The 23,627-nt window shown below is 37.5% G+C and overlaps 1 protein-coding gene across 1 annotated transcript in view; it reads left to right on the top strand.

The window, feature by feature from the left end:
* Window positions 1-23,627, top strand: part of BLMH (bleomycin hydrolase) — a gene marked incomplete at both ends in the record, with an annotated part of 47,484 nt that overhangs the window by 9,658 nt on the left and 14,199 nt on the right. Inside the window, 8 exon segments of the mRNA XM_084237852.1 lie at window positions 800-941; window positions 1,490-1,578; window positions 4,027-4,119; window positions 17,445-17,600; window positions 18,491-18,649; window positions 18,769-18,836; window positions 19,819-19,936; window positions 22,956-23,025. Of these exon segments, the coding sequence (XP_084093978.1) occupies window positions 800-941; window positions 1,490-1,578; window positions 4,027-4,119; window positions 17,445-17,600; window positions 18,491-18,649; window positions 18,769-18,836; window positions 19,819-19,936; window positions 22,956-23,025 (895 nt within the window).

Here is a 23,627-nt window from a genome sequence, read left to right as displayed (position 1 = left end):
TGTCTCTGGTGCATCCTCTTAACCTCCTACACCTCTGGTTATACCCCAGTTCTTGCATGCATAAGTAAATCTTTTTTTTTTTTTTATAAATTTTATTGTTATATTCCCCATACAATTGCAGCCCCCCCATTCTGACCCCAATCCCTCCCCTCCCGCCCCCGCCCCCCCAAAAGTGTCTCTGGTTCATAGTTTTTTGTTGATTTTGATTTTCACTTTCTTATAGTTATTCATTTTCCTCGTCCCTTATTTAAGTTTTCTAGATTCCTGCATTGAGTGAGACCATCCGGTATTTTTCTTTTTCTTTTTGGCTTATTTCGCTGAGCATGATCTCTTCCAGCGCCATCCATGTTGCTGCAAATTGCATGTGTTTATCTTTTTTGAATGCTGAGTAATATTCCATGGTATATATGTACCACATCTTCTTGATCCAGTCATCTATTTTTGGGCATTTGGGTTGTTTCCAAAGCTTAGCTATTGTAAACAGTGCTGCTATAAACATAGGGGTGCAGGTGTTGTTTGGAATTGATGTTTCTGTGTCCTTTGGGTAAATACCTAGGAGTGGAATTGCTGGATCATATGGAAGCTCTATGTTTAGTAGGTCCAGAAATCTCCACACAGCTTTCCACAGTGGATCTTAAAAAAAAAAAAAAAAGCCAGATACTGATACTTCATTACTAACTTTAGTTTAAAAATTTCTATATTGGGTCTATAGTAGTTCCAAGGCTCTTATTCTGTAATAATGCCAATAAAGGCATTAGCTCTCTTTTCCTTTCATTTTATATAACTTCTTTTATTCTAGGTTGAACGCTGCTATTTCTTCTTGAATGCTTTTGTGGATACAGCTCAGAAAAAGGAACCTGAGGATGGTAGGCTGGTACAGTATTTGCTTATGAATCCAGCAAATGATGGTGGACAGTGGGACATGCTTGTCAATATTGTTGGTAAGAGTCTCTATTAGTACTGAAACTCAGCAAGATCAAGATCAAGATCAAGGCTCTGTAGTTAATGATAGGCCATTTCTTAGTTGGTTTTATATAGAGCAGAATTGGTCTCCTGGAAAGGTACACAGTTAACTCTTAGGACCTTCCTCTCACAATTATGAAGTGTCTTTCTTAAATGAGAGGTAAGGAGATACATACTTTGAATGGTGGCTTTAGAGAAGAATTAGCTTTCTATGAAAAAGATTGTTAATGTTACCAAAAAACACATTGAAACTGCAACTGTTTGAAAATATCCTCATTCAAAAAATGTTGTCTTTTGGTTAAAGACATGCTGACCATTTTATGACGTTAACAGATAAAAAGAATAGAATTAATTCTAAGGAAGATGGGTAAACATGCTCATTAAATAACCTGTTTATATGAAGCATAAGATTGTTAAGTTTTCTGAGCAATATGGCCTGTTTTTTAAAGCCGTAGTTATTTTTTGCCAGGGTTTTTAATGCTTGAGTATACATTGTTGAACACTAAATTTATGTTTTCTTTTTTAGAAAAATATGGTGTTATCCCTAAGAAGTGCTTCCCTGAATCTTATACAACAGAAGCAACCAGAAGGATGAATGATATTCTAAATCATAAGGTATAACATATGTCACAGGTTGGAATTGAATTTAGTGTACTTACCTTAAAACTCCTAACTCCTAACCGGATTTTTAAGGCAATTCCTGGGCATTTCAGTGTACATAACTTATAAGATAGCTACTCATTGCCTATCAAAAAGCAGCTACATGTTAACTTTAAAAATAATTGCGATTAGGGTATTTTTTTTTTCTTTTCAAAAATCTTCCACTTGTGTTTCTTTTGTTTTTGTTTTTGTTTTTTTAATTTATTTTTTACATCATTGTTCATTTTTAAACAATATTTGCTTTCCACTTTTGTTTCTATGAATTGTAATTTTTTTTATGGGTATTAAGGTGAAAAAGTTCCATGTGTAATTAATATGGGCTATGAACACTGCACTGGGGCCTTTACTTCCTACTTGGTTCTACTAGAGGTGAATTGAGCAGGTAGGTTGGGACAATTTTTATGTACTAGTAAAACCAAAAAGAACTATTTGTGAGACTTCCTTACTGAGGATGCTAAGTGCCGAGGCTTCCCTAAACCACATCAGTCTCGTTCATCCACTTACTACAGATTTAATAGAGTTACTAAACTGCTTTTGATTGCTTCGGTTATCTTAATGAATCATTCTCTCTTCTCTACATACCCTATTTTCCCAAGGAGAATTATAAACCCTATAGGGATGCTGCTCTCCCAGCCAGGCATCTTTTTTTGAAAATTCGGAGTTGCTAGAATTTGCAGTCCTGATCTTTGAGACTAAAATTAGATTTATTATCCCTGGGAGAAAGATTACATTTAAAAATAAACCATAGAAGTGTTTTTCCATATTAGAAGTAGGTTATTTTCTGCCCAAGAAATGGGATTTTTATCCAAAGGCTAAAAGATCACTAATAATATAGCATTGGATTCTATTTCATATCGGAGCAAGATCCTCTTTAGCACTGTGGTTAGATTTCAGACTCACTTTTGTCTTAGTCATCTCTTAAAATTGAAAAACAAAGCTATTAGGGGTTGCCACCAACTGGGAGAACATTTTTGCCCATAACACTAATGATAAAGGACTGATCACAAAAATCTACAAAGAACTAATGAGACTCAACAAAAACAAAGAAAATAATCCAGTCAGAAAATGGGCAGAAGAGCTAAAAAGAAACTTCTCTGAAGAGGAAATGCAAATGGCCAACAGGCATATGAAAAAATGTTCAACATCACTTGTAATCAGGGAAATGCAAATCAAAACTACCATGAGATACCATCTTACACCTATGAGAATGGCACATATTAAAAAAACTAGCAACAACAAATGTTGGCAAAGTTGTGGAGAAAAAGGAACTCTCCTGCACTGCTGGTGGGAGTGCAAACTGGTCCTACCACTATGGAGAGCTGTGTGGAGATTTCTTGACCTACTCAACATAGAGCTTCTATATGATCCAGCAATTCCACTCCTAGATATTTACCCAAATGACACAGACAATAACTCCAAAGGGCACCTGCACGCCTATGTTTATAGCAGCGTTATATACAATAGCTAAGCTATGGAAACAACCCAAATGCCCAAAAATAGATGACTGGATCAAGAAGATGTGGTGCATATACACAATGGAATATTACTCAGCAATCAAAAAAGAGAAACCCATGCAGTTTGCAGCAACATGGATGGAGCTGGACTGGATCATGCTCAGCGAAATAAGTCAGAAAGAAAAAGAAAAATACTGGATGGTCTCACTCATAGCAGGAATTTAGAAAACCTAAATAAGAGACCAGGAAAAAGACTAATCAATGCAAAGTAATAATCAAAATTAACAAGCAACTATAAACCAGAGACACACTACGGGGGGGGGGGTCGGCGGGGGAGGGATTAGGAAGGGGTGAGGAGAGGAAGAACTAGAGTCAAAATAAGGGGGGGTGCAATTGTATGGGGAATATAACCAAAATGAACATGCGTACATTGTACAAATATGAAAAATTATGTAAGAATTAAATAAAATATTAAAAAGTTCTAGATTTTAATTTAAAAAAAAAAACTATTGGGGGTTGTGGCAGAGCCACAGTCCTAATGATTTGGCAGAGAATTGGACAACCAGTAAAAATTCTAAATAAAAATCCATTAGAATGACTTAGTGACAAAATTATTTTAAGTCTGTTTTTTTCTAAGATAATAGGCATTATGGGATCAGATGTTTCCCCTTTTTCCAAAAACATATTGTCATAGAGAGTACTATTTTTTAAGAACATGTGCAGTTCATCTAATATTCATTGGGAACAATCCATACCTTTTTCCCAGAGGAAAGCATTTTTAACTCTGTGTGTAAGTGGACTAGTTAGGGAGAAACACATTTGCTTTTATGAACTTTACCCTGGGTCTTGGCTGAGTTATACTTCAAAATAGAACCAATATTGGTCTATTAGGCATATTTATAGTTGAATTTGGATAACTGTTGGAGATCTAACTAAGTTTCTGTCATAGATGAGAGAATTCTGTATACGATTACGGAACCTGGTACAGAGTGGAGCAACCAAAGGAGAAATCTCTGCCACACAGGATGCCATGATGGAGGAGGTAATAACTATTTGGATTTTTTTGTGACCCCATCTAATGAACTTTCAGAATATTCCTATTGTTTAGGAAGCATAGTTATTGCAATATTGAATTGAATATCCCTTATTTTATAGCGAAAAAAACTGAGGTAAAACTGTGCATTTTAGTATGGGATATGTACTTCTAATTTCCAGCTTGTTAGTTTATATAAATCATTCTTATTCATTTCATAAATATTGAATATCTTACATGAGTCACACTGGGGGTATAGAGTTGAGAAAGACAGTATCTACTCTCAAAGAGGTCATTGTATTGGGAAATTGAAACACTTGCATACTTATATAAGACTTATGCTAGAGATGTATAAAAATGAATTTTTGAAGGTGATAAAGGAAGAAGTGAGTAATTGAGTTAACTGCAGATTTCATGGGAAAGATAGTTGAACAGGCTCTTGAAAGAACAGTAGGAATTTACCAGATGAATAATAGGGAAGACCATTGCAAACAAAGGGAATTGCATGAACAAAGGTGAAATCCTCAGAGAATAATATAGTTGAAACGTAACACTTTGTGAATGGGATTGAAGTAAATTAAGCTAGAAAGGCAGAGCTGTGAGGGATCTTTTGGCTTTATTCTATGGAATAAAAAGATGGGAAACTATTGATGGTTTTATCAGTGAAAATAATATGTGAAAATATCTTGGAAAACTTAAAAATCATTAGAGAAATAGAAGTCGATAATGATTCTTGACTGCCTTGATAATATTACTCAATACTCAATACTAGTTATAGCCCCAATAAATATGCATTAAGACTAAAATTGTATAAACATTCTCCTAACAGTGTCCTTTTAAGACTGTAGGGTTAAAGTGGCCTAATTTTTTTTCACTGCAATGAACAAACTGATGCTAGTTTCCCTTTGGGGCAGTATAGGGTAATTGAGAGCATGGTCTCTGGAGTCACGCTGTCTGAATTCTACTCTTGTCATTACTCAGCAGCCATGTGACTTTGGACAGGTTCCTTGAGCTCTCTAGTGTCAGGTTATTTATATGTAACATGTCTAGCCCAGTGCTTGACATAATAGTTGTTTCTTAAATATTCGTGGGGAGGATGAATGCAGAGGTTTCATTTTACTGAATGCATTTATTTAAGTCATATTTACCTCTTATTTTTTCTTAAATATTCCTAGTTAAGGGAGGTATCTAAATGTAGTAGGGAAAAAATAGGTTTTGGAGTTAGATGTGCGTTCTGGCTCTATCACTTAACATCTCTGTGGTCTTTAGTGAAAAATACTTAATCTGTCTTGAGATTCAGTTTGGGATTTAAAATATATCCTCATTGGATTTTTGTGGGGGTCAAATAAGGAACTGAGTATAAGAATGCAAGGCATTGTGCCTAACACATAGCAGTTCCATAAATGTTAGATGATGGCAGGGTATAGTAAGGATGTTGGTTCTACAAACAGTTATAGAAAAGGGCCCAGATAATACTTCTTAGAGATCATAAGCATCCATTTCTAAGCACTGAAGGGCACAGTGATAAACAAGACAGACACGATCGCTCCTCTGGTGAACTTACCTACTAGTGAAGGGAGACAAACAATACACAGTAAGCAGGGAGCTATCTGATAGTGATATGTGTTTTGAAGAACAAAATAGGGTGATTTATATGCTGGTTGGGATTGGCCTTTCTGATATCAAACCTGAGCTGAAACTTGAGTAATTATTCAGCCATGCAAAGATCTGGGAACAGAGCATACCAGGCAGAGGGACAGTATGTGCAAGAGCCCTTAGATGGGAGAATACTTGTGTTTTTGAGGAATACAAAGAAGGCAAAATGACTTGAACTTGATAAGAGGGTGGGAGTGGCTGGAATGGATCTTGTAGCGGGAATAGGAAACAGTTTATATGGGGTCTATCAACCAAGGTAAGCAGTGTGCACTTTATTCTAAGTGATATAACTATTGTGGAATTTAAGCTGAAGAATAAGTGAAATGATTTAATTTTTGCTTCAAATAAATTCACTATGTGTGTTTTGAGAATAGATTGTAAAACATTAAGAGAGGAAGTGGGGAGACCAGTTAGGAGACTATTATAATCATGTAGATGAGAGAAATAGTGGTTTGGACCAATTTAGTGAGAGTGAAGATGGAAAGAAGTGAATAAGTTTTGGGGTATATTTTGGAAGTGAAACCATCAGGACTTACTGAAGTGAAGAACAAGGAAAAGAGGGGAATCAGGTGATAGGGTATTTTGAAGGGGGAAATTTTCAGATATGAGAGAAGGATTTTGGCAGTTGGGACAATATGAACGGACCAGTGTGTGGAAAGGGGCAGCAAATGTGAATGGGAGGAAAGTAATTAAGGAAGCAAGGTTTTAGAGAAGGGGAAAAAGAGAGATATGCTTTCAGACTTTTGTGTGCATTCACATTCCCTGGGAATCTTGCTAAAATGCATATTGAATGGGTCTGGGATAGGCTGGGAGTTTATTTCTATTTACATACCACTCTGCCAGTAGTCTCAGGATTGTCATTTGACTATATATTATCATCTATATGAACTTATTTCCTTTAACATCACATAAGGGAACACACTTTTTTTGTGTACCATTTTAATTTCTTCCCTTCTTGAAAATATATTTAATTCCTCCAGAAAGTATCTCCTCTGGCTGCTTTTGCAGGCATAGATGTTTTTGGTTTTTGAACATATCCTTGCCTCTCTTTTAATCCCCACCAGAGAGCAGTAGAGAGCTGTCTTCTCTATTTCCCTGTGTATAAGGCAGTCATCAAGATTCCCCTACTTTTCTTCCCTTAACTAACTCATTTACATCAGCACTGAACTTTCTTGAAAGTTCAGCTGTTTTCTGTGACCAGTTTTTTGTCTCTGTGACCATTCTACTTTATGGTTACTAGGTCGTTTTACCTCTGAACCCTGTATCTCCATCAGTGGAACTAAAATGTTGAGGTAGATGACTTCTTAAGGAAGTTCAAAGATGACTTCTTTGAATTTTTATGACAGAATTAACTAATATTTCTATAGTGCTTTAGAGTTTGCATTCTCTCAATAGGCTATATAAGTACAAATGAAGAAGCTAAGATTCAGTCACTTCTACATTGGTTCCAAGTACAGAAATCTTTCAGCTCTACTGATTTGCCCCCTTATGAGTAGCTTGGTGGTTATTTTTGAGATGACCTTTCTGATTATTACAGTTTCCTCTATTCTGCCTGATACTGGCTTTAAACTCACCCTTCTGTATTCACAACTGACTTTCAGCTATAACATCCCACCTCTTCCTTTCTCTTGATATCTGTCTTCCAATTTAGCCGCCGGTTTGCCTGATGGTATTTTCAGTCTCACATCATTTGTCTTTAAATTGGAATCTGTACATTCTTGCCCCATGTACCATGTCTCATGCTTTCTGTGGTCCTTTTTTCTTTTTTCTGTTCCCTTTCCTGATTCTATTATCATATTTTAGCAAATAATTTAAAAATCAACAGATCTCTGATAAGGCAAAATATTTTTAGAGTTGAGCTAAAGTGGGCTCCTTTATAAAATTGGACTTGACAGGTGGGACCCTTTTTTACAATTTATACTGTGCCTACTAATAGGCAGTAATATAGACAGTAAATATAAAATGAATATAAACTGAAATATAAACCATACCAACTCCAACTGTAGCTTTTCTGGTGAGTTTTAGATTGTAGAGAAGGACCACACATACCCATATTGTAAGGTTAGTTTAACCTCCCAATTAAATTAGTCAGGGGTGTAAATCTTAATCAGAGCCAGATGACCACAAGAGGCAGACACAGGTGCAGTATATAGCTGAGCAGGGCTTCCATTGACATCCCTCCCCACCACTTGAGTGTAAGGGAAAGATCTCAGTGGATCTAGAAATTGAACTCAATTTTTGGTGTATCACTATCACCGCCCTTTTACACTTGAGGGTTATCACAATTTTAGGAGAAATTTCTCCCAACAAAACATTGGAGTCTCCTGTTTTGTTTTAGACTAAATTTGAAATTAGTAAGGCCACATCGTTATGGGGTTGGGAGTTAGGGAAAAGTGTTCCCAGGTGTCATTGAGCCAGATAGCTCTGCTGTCAGCTTTCTAGCATTTTGTAAATTCCATGTTCCCTGAGTTCATTCCCTTTACTATTTTGATACCTTTTTATCAGTTTGGATCTGATACTGAGCCTGGTCTTAAATTCACATTTACAAATGTTTTATTCAGTAAGTATTTCCTTAGCACACACAGCTGGCACATTTCTAGGCATTTGGGATTTAGCAATGAACCAAACAAACAAGAATTCCTGCCTTCACATTGTTCACTTTTTAGAAGGGAGAGATGAATAAAATATAAGCTTAATATGCCAGAAGAATATGCTGTGGAGAAAAACAAGGCAGGAATGAAAGGAAGTACTTAGGTTGGAGAGGGCAGTTTCACTTGAAGTCAGAAATATATTTCTCTAAATGGGCTAATTGTAGTTTTTCAATATGTAATTATATTCTGAGGGATATGGTTTTAGTCTTATTTTGTTCATTTCTGTACAATGATTTGTATTCAATGCCCAGTGTGTGTTCACTGTTTCACTGTTTTGTCTTGAATGTTAAATGCTTCTTGTAAGAAGCAGGTAACACTCCTGAGTTACCCACTAGAGAGCAGACTTGGATGTCCAAAGTTCACTTCCAGCTTTGTACCTGTTCTCTAATTGGGAATAGAGAGTGTTATTTCAGAACAGCAGATCTCTGGAGATTATGCTTGGAGAATTTTTTACAAATAAGAGCTCCTTTAACTATTGTTAGTTGACTTGGAGCCAAATATTCTTTTCAAAGAGTTACAAGCTGATGAAATGACTTGGATAATATGTAATCAGGGCAGGGGCTTCCCTGGTGGTGCAAGGGGTTAAGCGTCAGCACTGTGAAGCAATCCACAGCTACTGCAGCACGAATTCAATCCCTGGCCAGCCAGGGAGCTACCCACATGGCACAGCAGACCTCTCCTGTCTCGCCCACTGCTTCCCTAAGCAGTGTATTTCAGTCCTCTGCCTGTTCTGCTCCCCACTCTGTCTCTGGTGAATCCTTCTCACCCCCCACTTCTATGGCCTGTACCAGTTCTTGTATGCATAAATAAATAAATCTTTTTTAAAAAATATGTAATCAGGGTAAACAGTATTGGGCAGAGCAACATGCCCTCTTTATAGTTTTACTATAAAATCTGAGAAAAGAGATGTTATCCTTATTCTCATTCATTCATACCTTACAGGTGACTTTGATAAAAATTCAGATTTATAAACATGCAGAAAAGTGTGACTATTTGTCTTGCAAAAGGATTCACCATGGAATTCATTTAGATAGAAAAATTTCAAGTTTCCTCTAATGCATTTTTGGGGAAAAGGAGGAAATGATGAAACACTTTTTATTTCAGATAGGGAGTCAAATGCCCAATTAGCTGCTATGTATATTACAGTAAAACATTCATATTTATATTTAGAATGTGTTTAAAAGAAAACAGAAATTCACTTAGTTGTTTTAATCTTCACTGGGCCTGGTCCTAGCCTCCCTAATTTTTGTCAAGGCCCTGACTAAACTGGGTGAACCATCTTGGATAACTGAGAATTGATCAAAATGATTTCACTGGTAAATATTTATATACATGTGAAAACAGTGACTAGTTGAAAATACCTATCAGTTAAGTCTATAGAACCTTCCTCATCTAAACATGTTCAAACCATACACTTTATTGTCATTTTCTTGCCTATAGTTACCAGTGGCCATGTCTTCCTCATAATGATAGATTCCTAAAGTTGCATTTGCAACCTTGGTGTTGAGCCAATGCGTAGTGACTCTCTGGTCTTTTGAATTCACACAGCTATCTATGGCTCAAGTAGCTCAGTTACAGTTGCTAATGATGCCCTGTGCATTTTCTTTTCTTTTCTGTGCTGGAAACAAAACCTGAAAATGCTACATGGTTACAGACAAGGTGATTTAGGGACCAGCTGTTTAGGCTCATAAAGCACATAGTAAATCCTTGCAAAGGAAGTTTCTCTCTTGAAAAACAGCAAACAAAATGAAAGGCACGCATAACCTTCTCTGTAAGTTAATTTGTTTCTGTTAAGATAGTAGAATCAGGTTCTGTCTCCCATAATAACATATGAAATAAGAGTCTCTTTATTCTTAATTATAGTCCTAATGTCATAGGCAAGTCTGTCCTAGTTTTCCAACTTTGGTTCAGAAAATAAATTCGAACCTGGTATCAGGTTCCAGTCTGTCTCAAGACTCTTTGAGCCTTAAAATGCACTGGGAATAGTAAAGTAAATACACAGTGTCAGTTGTCAATGATGATGTATACATGTAGACTGAGAATTGGGAGATTGCAGGTGTACATTCCCTCGTGGATGAGGAAACCAGATAGGAACTGGGGTATCTAATGAATTTCCCCCTGGGGCACTCTGAAGAAGTCCTGGCTGCTCAAAACAACTACTTAAGTATGATAAGCTTCTTTTAAATGATCTTTCAGGATGAAAGTGGAAGGGGTGAGTTTGTTAGGAAAGCAGGCATAGCTTATTATTTAATGATTCTCTCTAGAACAAAGGTGGGAGCAAACATAATCTAGAGAAGAGGGTGAAATGAGGGCGGAGAATATTCTGTCAGGTTAAGAATGACCGTGTTCTCCTAAGTGGGGTTCCAAAGAGAAGAGAGGATGTACAGGTATATTTCTTACAGACCATAGCTTTGTTTTGTTCTTTTAAGTCTTCCCTTTTGTCTACTTTTAGGGTTCCTTTGGGTTTGGTTCATGTCATCATCTGAGATAACTATCATTTTGCCCTGCTTGAGACCATAGGGATAAAAAGAACCTGTAGAAATAGTAAGACATTATTTTAAAAATAAAACAACTCTGCTACTTTCAAGAATGTAAGGGTGAGATTGGCTACACTAATAACTTCATCCATATTTGCATTTCCTTTTTTTTGAAATTTAGGAATAAAATCTAATGTGTCATGATGGCAAAATGAAGGAGAAGATTAGAGAAAGATAAAGAGATCATGATTTCTTTCTAGTACAGAATTTGCCAATATATGTTTCTAATCTATAAAATGAGAAGATAGCTATGGATTTGGGGGAGCCATTATTCTCCCCTTAATTAGAGGAAAAAGAAATGTTCTTAATTATTAATGGAATTGATTGGTGATGATTTGCTGTTTCAACTTTTGGCAGTTGCAAATCAGTGCTCTGTCAGAATGGACTAGAGCTGGTATGTTTGCTCTAACTACCAAGTTTGGGATATTAGTCTAGGAAAAGATTACATTTGAGACACAGGCAAGACTGACTGAAATACAGGATCTATAATAGGAAAGAAGATGGGGTGAAGTTACACAGAGCCTTTGAAATCTGACCATATTCATTGAGGAAATGGATATTAAAACTACATTGAGATGCCTTAATATACCCACCCAAATGGTTAAGATTAAAAACATAACGCCAGGTATTGCAACAACATAGAACAAATGGAACTTTTACTTTGGGTAAATTCCTTCAAATGCCTTGAAAACTGGATTCAAATGTTTTTAGCAGCTTTATTCACAACTACTCCAAACTGGAAATAACTCACACATCCAGTAACTGGAAAATAATATTGTACTATGTTATATTATTATAATGCACACATAACAGGATAGTAGAAGGAAATTTAAATGTATTTCAGGGCTGCTACTCAGCAATAAAGAACAAATTGCTACACCCACAGTGCCATGAATGAATCTCAGACACGATGTCAACAAAGGAAGCCAGACACAAAAGAGAATAAATGAAATTAAAGAATAGACAGAACTGGGCCTCCCTGGTGGCGCAAGGGGGTAAGCACTGCACTATGAAGCTATCCGCAGCTTCTGTAGCACAAGTTGGATCCCTAGCTGGCCAGGGAGAAACCCACATGGTGAAGCAGATCTCTCCTGCCTTGCCTGATGCTCCCCTCAGCAGTGTGTTTCAGTCAGTCTGTCTGTTCTGTTCCCCCTGTCTCCGGTGAATCTTCTCACCCCCTGCATCTCTGGCCTGTACCCCAGCTGTTGTATGCATAAATAAATAAATCTTTTTTTTTTTTTTTTAAAGAATAGGCAGAACAAAAATGGCCAAGAGGCATATAGAAAAATGTTCAACATCTGGTTATCAAGGAAATGCAAATCAAAACCACAGTGAGATACCACCTCACTCCAGTAAGAATTGCCCACATTAGAAAAACCAGAAACCACAAATGCTGGAGAGAATGTGGAGATAAAGGATCCCTTTAACACTGCTCATGGGAATGTAAACCAGTCCAGTCATTATGGAGGCTGTGTGGAGTTTCCTCAGAACACTAAAAATGGATCTACCATATGATCCAGCAATTCCATTCCTATGAATCTACCCAGAGGACACAAAAAACCTAATTTGAAAGGAAACCTGTACTCCTGTGTTTTATTGCAGCACTATTTACAATAGCCAAGATAGGGAAACTACCCAATTGCCCCAAAAATAGGCAATCAAAAAGTTGTGGTATTTTTATACAATGGAATATTACTCAGCGATCAAAAAAGACAAACTCATGCCATTTGCAGCAACATGGATGCAGCTGGAAGCGATTATGCTAGCAGAAATAAGTCAGAAGGAAAAAGATAAATACCAGATGGCCTCACTTATATGTGGAATACAGAGAAACCAAACAAAAGGTCAAGAAAAAGTCAAAGCTAGCAAGCTGACTGTAGAACTGAAGCACACAGCAAAGGATGGGGGAGAAAAGGAGGGCAGAATAGGAGAGGGATGTACACAAGGGAATATGGTGATGGTTCACGGGTGAACCATATGGTGGCAAGAGAACTATGGGGACTACAGTGATGTAAGGAAAAAGAAAGAATAGGCAAAACTAATCAAAGGTATGAATCAAGTTGTGGTTACCTTGGGGCCCGGGTACCTCTGGAAACCTGGAGGTGTTCTGCATATTGATCTGAGTGGTGTGTATATGGCGCATATGGACATAACAAGTTGAATTGTACTGTATACTTAAGTTTAGTGTACTTAGCATACTTACAGAATATATGTTATGCCTAAATTAAAAGGGAAAAAAATAAATCAGGTCATGTAGTATAGATCTGTTGCAGAAGGTAATAGGGAAACATTATCTTCAACGGGGAAGTGATATGAAGAAAGTAGTGCTTCTAAAATTATTCATCCTGTAGTGATGTGGAGAATGGAGCAGTTCAGATAGCTATTATATCTAGGTCATATAGATGCTATGGGGGACATAAAACATGTATGACTTGATCCTTGAACTTCATAAGTTTAGGGTCATTTCTTGGATGAGACAAATTATACAAAACTAAAAAAGTTAACAGGAAATGGCTAATACTTAATTCATGGTATTATGAAAATACCACTAAAGTGAGATCTGAGTGCAAGTCTTAATTCTATGAGTTCTAATTGGTTTTGTGACTTTATTTGAGTTACTTCCCTGGACCTTGGTTTCCTTATCTATAAAATGGGATTAAGAGATCCGATATTCAGATATTGTAAGACAGTACAGGAGACAGTCTGTAAATGTTCCCTTTTTACCAGTGTGTGACTTCAGTTTACATCATGGTTCTGCCACTTAACTGAGTAGTGCACTTAAGTAGGTTCACTTCATTTCTTTAGTCTCCATCTCTTCTGAAAAGAAAGGGCAGATAATAACACATTTGAGAGAATGTTATGAGAATTAAGTGGGCCTATCAGATGTACAGTATTTAGAACAAAATATAAGATCCTTTTCTTTTTGGTATAAATAGAATATACAAATGTGTGGTACAAATAATGCAGTTACTGGATCAGGGTAGTGATTATGAGGTGGAAAAAGAAGAGGAGAGGCAGTGTTACATTTTTTAAAATTGATGCCATGGTGTTATATTTTTTTAAAATAGCGTATTTGGTTTAGAAAAGGAAATTCTTTGTATACTCTTACCCTAGCGAAAGTATCTGTACTTCTTTTTGCCTTTCTATAAGATGAAAATAATATAAAATATATCCTTGGAGTGTAATGATGCTAAGTTGAAGGTATTGTGACACCATTAGAAATGTTATGATCTCCCAACCCAAAAAATGGTATCTTACTACAAAAAGTTATTCCTGTTCTAGTATCACCTTTCACTGACATTGTCATCCAAATTTCAGCTGAAAAGTTGATGACTTTTTTTTTTTTTAATTTATTTATACAAGCACTGGGTACAGTCAGAAGCGCGGGAGGGTGAGAGAATTCACCAGAGCCAGAGCAGAGAGTATAACAGGCAGACTGACTAAGTACACTGCTAAGGGGAGCAGCGGGCGGCAGGAGGGGTCTGCGTGCCATGTGGGACCCTCACCAGGCGGTGAGGGATCAAACTGGCATTGCAGAGGCTGCGGGCAGCTTTGCAGCCCAGCGCTCAACCGCTGCGCCACCAGGGGACGCCCCATAGGTTGTGTCTTAACCCCTTGTGCCACCAGGGAGGCCCCTCTCTCACTGTTTTTAAGGTATTCCTTCCTTGTCTTCTAGTCCCCAGTGCTGCTGGGAGAAATCACATTCCTTCTCATAACTGATGATTGGATGTGACTGTCATTCCTTTACTCCACAAGCTGAGAAGATCCTTTCTTTATAATTGATGTTCTGACAGTTCAAGATGAAGTACCTTGGTGTGGATTTTCATTCAGTCGTCTTGCTGGTGCTTTGTAGCTCCTTACAAGCTAGATTTATGGGCTCAGTGCAGAAAATGCTTCTTGTATCCATCTATTGATAATGTCTTTTCAATTTTCTCAGTTGTCTCCTTCTGAAAACTTCTTTTTTTTTTTTTTGAAGACATGTCATTTTTATTTCACTTTTAAAGTGAACATGTGTTTTTCTTTTTTTTTTTATAATAAATTTTATTTTTATATTCCCCATACAATTGCAATCCCCCATTCTGACCCCAATCCCTCCCCTCCCGCCCCCCACCCCCCAAAAAGTGTCTCTGGTTCATAGTTTTTTGTTGATTTTGATTTTCACTTTCTTATAGTTATTCATTTTCCTCGTCCCTTATTTAAGTTTTCTAGATTCCTGCTATGAGTGAGACCATCCGGTATTTTTCTTTTTCTTTTTGGCTTATTTCGCTGAGCATGATCCCTTCCAGCGCGATCCATGTTGCTGCAAATTGCATGTGTTTATCTTTTTTGAATGCTGAGTAATATTCCATGGTATATATGTACCACATCTTCTTGATCCAGTCATCTATTTTTGGGCATTTGGGCTGTTTCCAAAGCTTAGCTATTGTAAACAGTGCTGCTATAAACATAGGTGTGCAGGTGCTCTTTGGAATTGATGTTTCTGTGTCCTTTGGGTAAATACCTAGGAGTGGAATTGCTGGATCATATGGAAGCTCTATGTTTAGTAGGTCAAGAAATCTCCACACAGCTCTCCATAGTGGTTGGACCAGTTTGCACTCCCACCAACAGTGCAGGAGAGTTCCTTTTTCTCCACACCCTCGCCAACATTTGTTGTTGCTAGTTTTTTTAATATGTGCCATTCTCACTGGTGTAAGATGGTATCTCATGGTAGTTTTGATTTGCATTTCCCTGATTACAAGTGATGTTGAACATTTTTTCATATGCCTGTTGGCCATTTGCATTTCCTCTTCAGAGAAGTTTCTTTTTAGCTCTTCTGCCCATTTTTTGACTGGGTTATTTTCTTTGTTGTTGTTGAATCTCATCAGCTCTTTGTAGATTTTTGTGATCAGTCCTTTATCATTAGTGTTGGGTGCAAAAATGTTCTCCCAGTCAGTGGGGTTTCTCTTTGTTTTTGTTATTGTCTCTTTTGCTGTGCAGAAGCTCTTTAATTTGATGTAGTCCCAGCTGTTTATCTTTGCCTTCACTATCACTGCTTTGGGTGATGTATCTGTAAAGATGTCTTTGATGTGCAAATCACGTAGTGTTTCGCCTATATTTCCTTCTATATATTTTATGGTTTCAGGTCTTATGTCTAGTTCTTTAATCCATTTTGAGTTGATTTTTGTGTATGGTGTGAGATAGTGGTCAAGCTTCATTCTTTTGCATGTAGCAACCCAGTTTTCCCAGCACCATTTATTGAACAAACTTTCTTTGCTCCAATGAATAGTCTTTGCTCCTTTGTCAAAGATTAGTTGACCATAAATCTGTGGGTTTATTTCTGGATTTTCTATTCGATTCCATTGGTCTGTATGTCTGTTCTTGTTCCAATACCATGCAGTTTTGATGATTATGGCTTTGTAGTATAGTTTGAAGTCTGGGAGTGTGATGCCTCCATGCCCTTCTTTCTTTTTCAGGAGAGCTTTGGCAATTCGGGGTTTTTTGTGATTCCATATGAATTTCATCAATAATTGTTCTATTTCTTTGAAGAATGACATTGAAATTTTTATTGGAATAGCATTGAATCTGTATATTGCTTTTGGTAGGATGGCCATTTTAATAATGTTTATTCTTCCAATCCATGAGCAGGGGATGTCTTTCCATTTCTTTGTGTCTTCTTCTATTTCTTTTAACAGTGTTTTATAGTTTTCTTTGTATAGGTCCTTTACCTCTTTTGTTAGATTTATTCCCAAATATTTGATTTTTTTTTGTTTCAATGGTTTTTGATTTCTTCGAAAAGTTGATGACTTTTCTAAGAGTAAGACCCTATCACAATCAGAGGAAACCCTAGATGTATAAAGACAAAGAAATCCATTTATAAAGTATGTTATATTTGTCACCTGAAAAATAATCAGTAGAGGGCCTCCCTGGTGGTGCAAGGGGTTAAGACGCATCACTGTGAAGCTGTCCGCAGCCACTGCAGCATGTGTTCGATCCCCAGCCAGGGAGCTACCCACATGGCACAGCAGAACTCCCCTGACTCGCCTGCTACTCCCCTCAGCATTGTATTTCAGTCAGTCTGCCTGTTCTGTTCCCTACTCTGTCTCTGGTGAATCCTCTCACCTCCCACACCTCTGACCTGTACCCTGGTTCTTGCATAAATAAATAAATCTTTAAAAATAATAATAATCAGCAGAGCAGCAGCCCAGGTTTTGTTGGGTATCAGTGATGAGCAGTCTTTTGACTAAGGAAGTTTAATTTGCAGGGCAAATACAAAGCACTAAATATTAACATTTCAGGATTGTATTATTCAGAGTGTTTATTTGAGAATTTACAAGTTGATTGATATCAAATCCTGGACATCAACCTTATTTTTGGAACTTAATAGATTTCCTGTGATAGTTCTGGTTTGAATTCAGCCATTGATTCCTTATTTCCCACCCTTGAGGAAAATGAAGATGTGAAAAATGCCATTCCCCCATAGCCATTACTTACCTGTCTTACTTTCTTCCAGATATTCCGAGTGGTGTGCATCTGCCTAGGAAATCCACCAGAGACATTCACCTGGGAGTATCGAGACAAAGATAAAAATTATCAGAAGATTGGCCCCATAACACCCTTGGAATTTTATAAGGAGCATGTCAAGCCACTATTCAATATGGAAGATAAGGTTGGAGGCTGGAACTGGCAGCCACTGGCTGTTAACTTTCAAATGCCTGTTGACTCCCAGGAAGGGTGTAAGATTCCTGGGTTAATATGCATGATCATCAAAGCTAGACACTAAATAAAATTTTTCTTCCTTCCTCTGAGGTATTGTATGCTCCAAATAAAATGGTCACATTAGGACTTATCTTTCCTAATGCTTTTTTCAGAGATTTCTAAGTGTAGGCCAGCAGTCAGTTTAATTCCCATATGCTCTCCTGATTTGGGCCCAGAATCATTCTCAGGTGCTAAGACAATCAAAATGATTTGTGTATTTCTTCCCATGGGTTCAAAGTACCTCTGTACTGTGGACCCTTCTTTGGATTCTGGTAGAAGGGAACAGTGTCACTTCCTAGTCTTTCCTGCTATCTTTAGTTCTTTTCCACCTACCTAGCAAGATGATCAGAATTCCCTTTCTTTGTTGGTATTTGGAATCTCTTATAAGCAAATGACTTTGTTTTATAATTGTAATCTCAGACTGGCTGCGGTATTATTGCCAGGTCTAAAGCCTGTCTTATTAACTTGAGAGCAGGAATCTTATAGTGATAGGCTCTCCATCTTGTCATATTCAGTGCTTGCAATTTTTCAAATGAGTTTTGGACAAATCTTGCCAGTAGGAAAAACAGATTGGTACAGTTCCCATATGTGTGCTTTGCACTAATTAGAATATGCAAGAACCTCTGTCACATAACTGCCACCTTTTGTTCTTTGTTATATTAGCAGTGTAGTTGTAATGCTTATCCTTATAGTCAGAGTGGGTGAACTTTATGCAAACAAATGAACTTAGAGGCGAGCTGTTTGTCTTGCTTGACATTTCCTGCTTTTATGGTCTAATCAGCATGTTCTTAATCTCCATAGATTTGTTTAGTGAATGACCCTCGACCCCAACACAAGTACAACAGACTTTACACAGTGGAATACCTAAGCAATATGGTTGGAGGGAGAAAAACTCTTTATAACAACCAGCCCATTGACTTCTTGAAAAAGATGGTTGCTGCCTCCATCAAAGATGGAGAGGTTAGTGTTGTTTCTCTATCTTCCCCATTGGAAGTTAAGTCTTTTCTTCTACCTGTTTAGTGTAATAGGAAGATAGGATTTATGTTGACCTACTATCTTCCTCTCTCTTCTGCTTCTAGGCTGTGTGGTTTGGCTGTGATGTTGGAAAACACTTCAATGGCAAGTTGGGTCTCAGTGACATGAATGTGTGAGTAAGAGAAATTTTAAATAGTCATTTGGGTTGTTGCTTTTGGAGTGCACTCTTGGTACAAAATGATTCAACTGAGGTTCACCCAGATTAAGGTCAACCTGAGGGTGGATCTCTTTTTTCCATCCATAGTTTGAGGACTCAGAGTAGAAACTCCACATACTTACTGGTCTAATGTGGGAAATCAAGATCATATTTTATATTAGAGTTGAAATTGTTGGTGTTCCTAAAAAGCCATCCACATGAGAAAGACATTAAAGAAATAATTGTTGATTGTGTAGATAAACCCAGTACATTTGGAAATGTAATGAAAGGCTTTCCAGGTTTCTTGTTGCTATTTGATCCTTTTTAACTACTTATCTTTGTTTGATGCCTTATTTATTTTGTCTCTATGACAACTAGGATTAATTTGCATACATGTTTTAAAGCATTCCTCCTGGCTAGCTATAACAATGAATATTCACTTGTGAGCTAAATCAAAGAGAATTCCCTGTTAAAATATATTTATTACTTATAAGTGATTGTTACTTGTAAGAAACTGAGTTAACTAGAATAGAGAATAACTTTTTTTAACTTTGAAAATATTAAAGAATATTTTGACATTTTTTCATTTAAATTTCACAGAAATGGTCTGAGTAAATTCAGAAATTAGGTGATTCTGCCAACTTAAGAGGGATATTTTTTGAAAGAAGTCACTTTAGAAATTTTTTAAAAAATTTTTTGCCAAAAGGACAAGGCAAGCTTATCCTGTCAGCACTTTGATATGGAGAATGTTTATTTAACCATTTAATATTTTCCTAAGTACTGTTTGACACATAGGGAATGGAATCCCATTGAGAAACTAAATTCTGCATGTACCATATTCTCTGAAGAGCTTTTTACTTATTTGGAGCTCTTGAGCCCCTTGAGTTTCTTCACTATTCCCTTTACAACCAGAATCCAGTTTCCTTCCATGATTATACTCTCTCCACTTTTTCCACAGTTATGACCATGAGTTAGTGTTTGGTGTCTCCTTGAAGAACATGAGTAAAGCCGAGAGGTTGACTTTTGGTGAGTCACTTATGACCCACGCCATGACCTTCACTGCTGTCTCAGAGAAGGTATGACCCTCAGCATGCCTACTACAGTGTTTGCACAGATGGACCTACATTCTCTTGCAAACTGTTTATCCATTAGCACTTCAGTCATAGTGTATATGATTTCTGTTAAAAGTTAACTTCCAAGCAAGATATTGTGCCAGCATCAAATGGGGCTTGGCTGCAAGTACAGGGGAGATAAAGATAGAACTTTCCATGAGGAGCAGATTTTTAGTCAGCAGGGTATAAAGAAGTAACTGCTTTACTGTAACTTTGGAAATTCCTGGTATGAAGAGATGTCAGCAAGGGAACTTGGGAGAAGATAACTTCTACTTAATAAGGAATTAAAATGTGGCCTGAAAGGTTCATAGCTTGATGACTAATGTTCAGACTTTCCTTTCACTTGTCATTCAGCTCCTTCTGCAGCAAAATGTCAATACCAGTAATTTGTGGGACTCCTTACCTACTACTGGAATTAAGCAGATTTAAGGAAATTTGATATAAAGTATTTTGAAATTCCTGTGAAATAATCTGAACAGTAATATCACATTTTTAGGATACATTATTAGAAATAATAAGTGAAATTTTAAGTTTTACAAATAAGCCTTCCCATTTCTAGACTATGTAATGGATATTTTACCCCTGGGCTTAGGGATCATAAGACTTCAACTACTTTAATTCTTTACCACCATAAGCAAAATATTCTTTTTTAGCCTAATTGCAGGAAAGAACGTTACAGAATAACTACCTTGACATTAAAAGGAAAGCATTGGAAGGACATTTACAAGGTTAAAATGCTAAGTAGTTCATATTTATAAGTTTAGACCTGTTAAATTGTAAAATTCAGTGTTAGCTAAAGCTCTTAAAAGTTAGACTTCTAAACTATTTAGATTATTAGAAAACAAACTAAAGCCTTACCATTTCTAAGAACTCGACTTTTTATCATTTTTCCATTTCTTTTTTTTTTTTTAAGATTTATTTATTTATGCATACAAGAACTGGGGTATAGGCCAGAGATGTGGGGGAGGGTGAGAGGATTCACCAGAGACAGAGTGGGGAACAGAACAGGCAGATCCACTGAAATACACTGCTGAGGGGAGCAGCAGGCGAGCCAGGAAAAGTCTGCACCATGTGGGTAACTCCCTGGCCAGGGATCGAACTCGTGCTACAGTGGCTATGAACAGCCTCATAGGCTGCGCCCTAACCTGCCCCACCAGAGAGGCCCCATTTTCTATTTCTTATGGAATGTTCCTGTTTTTCAGAAATAGAAGTCATAATATACTCTGTGTCATTTACTCTGGAGCTTCCATTCTTTGATTGGCATAGTTTATCCACATGCCATATTTTCCTTAGGGAAATGGAGCTACCTTCCATGTTAATAGTATGAAGTGGGGGCCTCCCCTGGTGGTGCCGCGGTTGAGCGCTGGGCTGCGAAGCTGCCCGCAGCCTCTGCAGCGCCGGTTCGATCCCCGGCCACTAGTGAGGGTCCCACATGGCATGCAGACCTCTCCTGCCACGCCCGCTGCTCCCCTCAACAATGTGTTTTGTCAGTCTGCCTGTTCTGTTCCCCGCTCTGGCTCTGGTGAATTCTCTCACCCTTCTGTGCTTCTGACTGTACCCAGTGCTCGTATAAATAAATAAATAAATAAATCTTTAAAAAAAAAAGTATGAAGTGGGATTTACATTTTTTTTAAAGATTATTTTTATTTATGTATACAAGAGCTGGGGTGTAGGCCAGAGGTGCTGGAGGGTGAGAGGATTCACCAGAGACACAGCGGGGAATAGAACCAAAGTACACTGCTAAGGGGAGCAGTGGGCAAGTCAGAAGAGGTCTGCTGCACCATGTGGGTTGTTCCCTGGCCAGCTGGGGATTGAACTTGTGCTGCAGTGGCTGCGGATTGCTTCATAGGTTGCGTCTTAACCCCTTGCGCCACCCTGGGATTTACATTTTTATGACCAGAATTTTGCTTTGAAATTTTTCTCTTCCCTCTACTTCAAGTTTTTGACCACTAAAACTAGTTTGCACTGCTTTTGAATGATAGTGCGAAAGTAAATGCGAGTAGTGCTATTTCAGATACTCTTTCTTGTTGATTTTTTTGGAATCTCTATTCCAAAAATTTTTGTGGAAGGTCCAGGTATTATTCTTTGTAGATGACATAGAAAACAGCTTGATTGAGGTCTTGCAGGAATTCATTGGCAAAGTGAAAAAGAAGAAACATTTTCAGATTTATTATAATAAATAACTTAGGTGGGCCTCCCTGGTGGTGCAAGGGGTTAAGTCTCAGCACTCTGAAGCTATTAGCAGCCACTACAGCCTGAGTTCCATCCCCGCCAGGAAGCTAACCCACATGGTGCAGCAGACCTCTCCTGTCTCACCCACTGCTCCCCTTAGCAGTTTATTTCAGTCAATCTGCCTGTTCTGCTCCCCATTCTGTCTCTGGTGAATCCTCTCACCCTCCAACATCTCTGGCCTACACCCCAGCTCTTGTATGCATAAAGTAGTAAATCTTTAAATAAACAAACAAACAAACAAATAAATAAGCAAGTTTAGGTGATACAGATTCTGACAGTGATATTTAAAAAAAAAAATAAAGATGGATTACAAATGAGGTGGGGGTGGGTAGAAACCCAAGACAGACATTTAATAGGGCCGCAAAATGTATATCTTACTGAATTATTTTGAAGGTACCTTTAAATGGTTTTAAATGGTGTTCACTGCTTTTACTAATTTGTTATTTCATTTTTCTTAGCCAAATAGTATTTTAACATGCTTATTTTCTGTTTAGAGTGGAATATAAAGGAGAAAATAGTTATTTATTGCTTTGTTAGGTTTATTGCATTTTTTCCTCAAGAAATTCAAACTCTACTTCTATTAGAGTAACCTTTTAGTTATGGTGAAGATATATGGCCCTGATCATGTCTATCATGGCCACACAGAAAAGGCTGTTTCTTCTGAGTGACAAAAAGAGAGCTAGAATTACATGACACCTCAGCAGGAGATTTATTTCAGACTATACGCTGTCATTCACTCTTTTTTTTGCAGGATGATCAGGAAGGTACATTTGTGAAATGGAGAGTGGAGAATTCATGGGGTGAAGACCATGGCCACAAAGGTGAGCTTAATCTGATAACATTAACTCAAGCTGACTTGGGGTCTGCTCAGCTATCTGTCTTCTAAGAGATATGGGTAGAAAGCTGTCCTGGTGTGAAACGTTTCTCAGTAATTGGTCCCATTTGGCTAGCTATTTTAGAGAAAAATCTGAGCATCTAGTTTGCCCCTAGGATGACCATCATGATATACCTAGACCCCTAAGTTCATGGTGAGATAAGTATGTGTTAACATTTGTTTTATATGCCATGAGTAGTCATGAGTTATACTAATTAAGCTAAAGAAAAAAATAACACAAGTAATGTATAAGTTGTAGAAAAATTTAAAATATGCTCAAAGAAAACGAAAATCTCACCCAGAGGTCACCATTGAGTTAACATTTTATTAACATTTTGTTAAAATTAATTAATAATTTATTCTTGCAAACTTTTTTTTTTAAGGATTTATTTATGCACACAAGAACTGGGGTACAGGCCAGAGATATCGGGGGGCGGGTGAGAGGATTCACCAGAGACAGAGTGGGGAACAGAACAGACAGACTGACAAAATACACTGCTAAGGGGAGTAGCAGGCGAGACAGGAGAGGTCTGCTGCGCCATGTGGGAT

This window comes from Talpa europaea (genome assembly GCF_964194135.1).
Source record: "Talpa europaea genome assembly, chromosome: 7".
Lineage (NCBI taxonomy): Eukaryota > Metazoa > Chordata > Mammalia > Eulipotyphla > Talpidae > Talpa > Talpa europaea.
Note: the sequence above shows the minus strand (reverse complement) of the source record. Positions and strands in the feature narration are given on the sequence as shown.